The sequence below is a fragment of the Theobroma cacao genome, chromosome 4, assembly GCF_000208745.1.
Source record: "Theobroma cacao cultivar B97-61/B2 chromosome 4, Criollo_cocoa_genome_V2, whole genome shotgun sequence".
In the NCBI taxonomy this organism is placed as follows: domain Eukaryota; kingdom Viridiplantae; phylum Streptophyta; class Magnoliopsida; order Malvales; family Malvaceae; genus Theobroma; species Theobroma cacao.
The window spans coordinates 29,518,679-29,523,284 of record NC_030853.1 but is presented as its reverse complement, the minus strand read 5'-3'; the positions used below and the strand labels follow the sequence as shown (position 1 = coordinate 29,523,284).

The following is a 4,606-nucleotide window of genomic DNA, read 5'->3' as shown; positions in this document are numbered from 1 at the left end:
GATATGAAAGATAATGTTCAGTGTGGATTTGGATTATATGGTTAGTATCACCAAGTACTTTGTCAGATCATTAGTGGCAGATTAAAGGCAGAAAGTTGCAGCAGAAGAGAAGTTCAACTTGAACACTAGCAATTGGTCAAATATTTAGTTGGAATTTTAACTTGTGTTCTTAGAGCTGCACATGGAAATTAATGCGTTGGCAGCTGATTATTTGCAAATGCAGGTTGGCAATTCTACAAATAGGCTTTGACTCTTTGGAAATTAAGTATCATTGATAATACATGTTATGAGAAGATATTACTATCTTTAATTTGTCTTCATGCAGGTCATTTCCTGAAACAAAATACACACGATACGACATTGTTACATTATATACTTGGAACCAATTACAATATTCTCAAAATCATAGAAGTCAGTGATTAGATAATTAAAGGTAGAAAGTTGCAGCAGAAGCCAAGTTCATCTTGAACGCTAACAAATGCACACCGAAATGGATTGGCAACTTTGCTGTTTCCTTCTCTCTTATTCTGTCTATGACCAATTCGTCAACCTAGATGTGGACATGTTAGTATAAAGATACATAACAGTACCTGATCTATCTTGAGACACTAATCCATGCTTTTATCTCAAATTGTGAAGGAAACAACATTCCAATAATTGAAACCTTGTTTTTTTTAGTGGTCTTGCCACTTTGAATGCATGCTAGTATATCGCTTTTTGTTTTTCTTTTCTCCTCTTTTTGCTATAGTTAATAAGGTATTATCACTCTATATTTGTTTCTAGAATTTGTGGGAATCGAATTAGGCAATTTCATCTAAGCTTGAGGTTAATTAATTAGGAGTCACAAAAGGGTAAAAGAAACTGCATCTAGGTAATGATAATTGGGATTTGATTTGTTTTACAAATTGTGAATATGAATGAATGCTTTTACTATATTAAATTTAGTAATTAATGGTTCAAATACTTGTCCATTTACCTAATGTTTGGGAAAAGGAATTAAGGGAGATGAAAAGTGAACCACTTCTCTCCCAATCCTTTCAACTTTTTTGGAGGGTTTAAACTTAAAGAATTGAAGGATTTTTTTTTTCTTGGTAGAGATACATGTATCCCTCCCCTTCTCTTTCAAATGTTTTTCAAATAAGAAATAGTGGAACCCTTCCCTTTCCTATTCCTTCTTTTTTCTCCAATTCAATCAAAATATCAATAAGCATGTACATTTGAGAGAGTATAGAGGGATGCCTGCATTTGAAATTTATTTCATTAATGTGGAAGGTATAAAAGGAATCAATATATGTTACAATTATCATGACGATTATAAGTTGAGAATGCAAAATAAAACATCTTCAGGACATTTTCATAAAGGAAAACCTTGGCATGGACCCCCAAGGACTAAGACATTTTCAGGGCGTTCAAATACATCCTACAATGTATCATAAAGATCCACATTAAAATATTTCTAGGTTAAAAATAAGTTGAAATTTAATATCTCTATATATGCCATAGTGTCTGAATCTTATCCGACTTAGACATCAACTTAAATACCCTTTGCAACGGTATGGGTCCAAATGCTGGTAATTCAATAAATTTTCAAATCTAAGTCGTGTGATTTTTAAAATTTTGAATATGCATATTTGATTTGGGATGAAATATCACAACTTTGAAATTTGAAAATAATTATAACATCTTTCATTGCGTCTATGGGCAACTGGCTCTTACTTTATATTAAAAATTCTAATTAAAATTAAGCCCGTCATGGATACTGTAAAGGGGAAGCTCTCTTCCCATTCTTATCAATGAAATCTCCGTTTACTTTTCAAAAAAAAAAATTCTGATTAAAATCAAGTATTATATCCGGTCATAGCAAAATAAAATAGATTCTTTAAGATGAAATATTACACTCTTGAAATTTAAAATAGCTATGACATTGTGTAATGATTTTTATAGATTCGTTCATTGTGTCTATCGGCAATTCAGCTTTTATTAATTTAAAAAATTATAATTATATAAAATTATATATCTAGTTAATAGCACAATGAAACAGATTCTATAAGTTGATTTTATGCATGTTTTAATTTTTTGACATAATTGTTTGGTCTGCTTATATTAATCGAGTTAGTTCCAACAGATTAAGGCCAAAAAGGGAAACGGATAAACACTTGTTAGAATTCTTAAAAAGTTTATTTTAAGAAATAAATTTTCATTTAATGCGTTATTTTCATCAAATTGGAGAACAAACAGTAAATTGATTAAAAAAATCATCAAATTAAACACTTGTTTTTAAAATTTTCCAAATAAGAAATAGTGGAACCCTTTCCTTTCCTATTCCCTGTGTTTTTTCTCCAATTGAATGAAAACATCAATATACTTGTACATTAATTATAGAGAGAGGCCTGCATTTGAAATTTATTTCATTTACGTAGAGAAGGTATGAAAGGAATCCATATATGTTACAATCATCATGACATAATGATTATTTTCTTCATATATATTCCATCAAATTAATTAGCCTACCCAGAACAGGCAGATTATTTTCTTCATCGGTTCATATAAATAAAGGTGGGGAGACAAACTTAATTAGCAGCAGCAGCAGCAGCTTGATCCTGGTTGAATCAATACGAATATGCTGAAGGGAAACCTTGGTATGGATCGCCAAGTGCAGCAAAATTGCCAGGGCGTGAGAAAACAACCTACAATACGTAAGAAATTAATTCAACTCTGAGCTTGAAATTAAGATCTTAGACAATCTGCAGATCTTTTCAACCAGAACAAATTCATAAAACATGAATGATATTATGCAACATAACATGTTAGTAGAAGTTAATTAGCTATCATATCATATTTAGTACCAAGGAATCTCAAACAGATTAAGGAGTGTAATTAAGAGCATGGATTCAAAAGTAATGGGACAGTCAGTGACGAAGTTAGGATTTTACATTTGAAATGGTCAAAAATCGAAAACAATGTTTATATATTAAACACTCATACTAGAAATTTTGTGATTGACAATAATATAAAACAACTTAAACAAAAAAAAGTTCATATGAAAATTATACAAATAAATCGTGAAAATTATTTAAATGAATCAATTTTAATAATTTTCTTTAAAAAGTTAATTAATATAATCATAAATAATTTAATAATGACAATAATCTCAATTTCTAAATAAACTTAACAACAAATAGAAATTAACAAATATAATAACAAAAATCTCAATGAGAAGCAATCTCTTAAAAAATATCAAAAACTATCAATAAACGATTTAATGGACAAGCAATTCTCTAAAATTAATCACAAAAATTAAATATAATATTAATAAACAATTCAACGAGGAAGCAATCTCCGAATAAAAAACTTAATTGTTCACAAAAAACTAAATAAAGAAAAAGAGCACAACTAATTTTTAGGAAAACAATCAAGCAATCCCTAAATAAATAAGTAATAACTAACCTTAGATGTTTAATCAAATTGCTTTCAAAAAAAAAATAACTAACAAGGTAAATCCTAATCAAAATTATTAGGTAAAAATTATTAAATAAAGAAAAAAATTAAAATTAAAAGTATTAAAAATAAAATAAGTAAATAAACAAATCTTACCAATTATCATGATATGAAAATTGAGTTATTAACTAAAAACTTTCTATACAAAGAATGCTAACAAGCAAGAAAGTGTAACAAAATGATTTTTTTTTTTGTTTTTACAGTATTTGGTAAAAAGAAAAGAAAACAAGTGGTGGTTATGAGATTTTTGAGAAGTAGGGTTTGAAAATAATGTTATTGCAATTGGTTTTATTTTTTGAAAAAAAATACAAATGGCATTGTTTTAGTCCTATTAAAATTAGTTTTTGACTAATTGTTGTGCAATATTTCACTAAATAAAAAATTATTGTAGAGGTAAAATTATAAAATTTTTAAAAAATAAAAATATATTCAAAAAATTTTAAAACTTTTGTAGAGGTGAAATTATAAAATTTTTAAAAAGTAAAAACAGTTATAAAAATTTAAAAAATTATTAAAAAGGTGAAATTATAAAATTTTTAAAAAATACAAAAAAATTATAAAAATTTAAAAATTGTCAGAAGGCGGGGGCCCACTGGCCCTCACTCCCCTCCGCTTCTGGGGTCAGCCGTCGCGTTCCTACTTCCACAGGTCCATTAATACATTGCAGACAGATAAAGTCAACAGAGATGGTGCCAAATAGCAATTCATTTTTCCACTGTTATCATATTTACCTGGTAATCTCCTATCGTACGTGACTTAAAACCAGCTGCACAATAATCAAAATAATATTCCCATGTCCTCATGAACTTTTCATCGAACCCCAAGCCCAGAATTTTGCTGAGACGAAAACAATTAATAAGCCCTCATCAAAATATATTACTTTGATAACCCTGTAGGAAAACCAGACAGAATCTGAAACCTCTACTCATATATACAACATTGTCTCTATGCTAATCAAACTAGGCATCTGTACAACAGAATTAGATAGGTACCTCTTGTTTTCCAGGAAATTTTTTCTCCAACATCTAAGTGTTTGGACATAATTAGGTCCTATGTTTTCCACATGTTCCACACTGCATTCATAGTCGTCAAATTAATTTATAGAAAA

At 28.8% G+C, this 4,606-nt stretch overlaps 1 protein-coding gene across 1 annotated transcript in view; it reads right to left on the bottom strand.

Annotated features, from left to right (window-relative positions):
- LOC18603278 (tuberculostearic acid methyltransferase UfaA1) overlaps window positions 2,460–4,606 on the bottom strand; it is a gene marked incomplete at its 5' end in the record, with an annotated part of 4,887 nt that continues 2,740 nt past the window's right edge. The window contains 2 exons of the mRNA XM_018119125.1: window positions 2,460–2,687; window positions 4,230–4,335. Coding sequence (XP_017974614.1) covers window positions 2,610–2,687; window positions 4,230–4,335 — 184 coding nt within the window. The remainder of the gene's footprint in view (window positions 2,688–4,229; window positions 4,336–4,606) is intronic.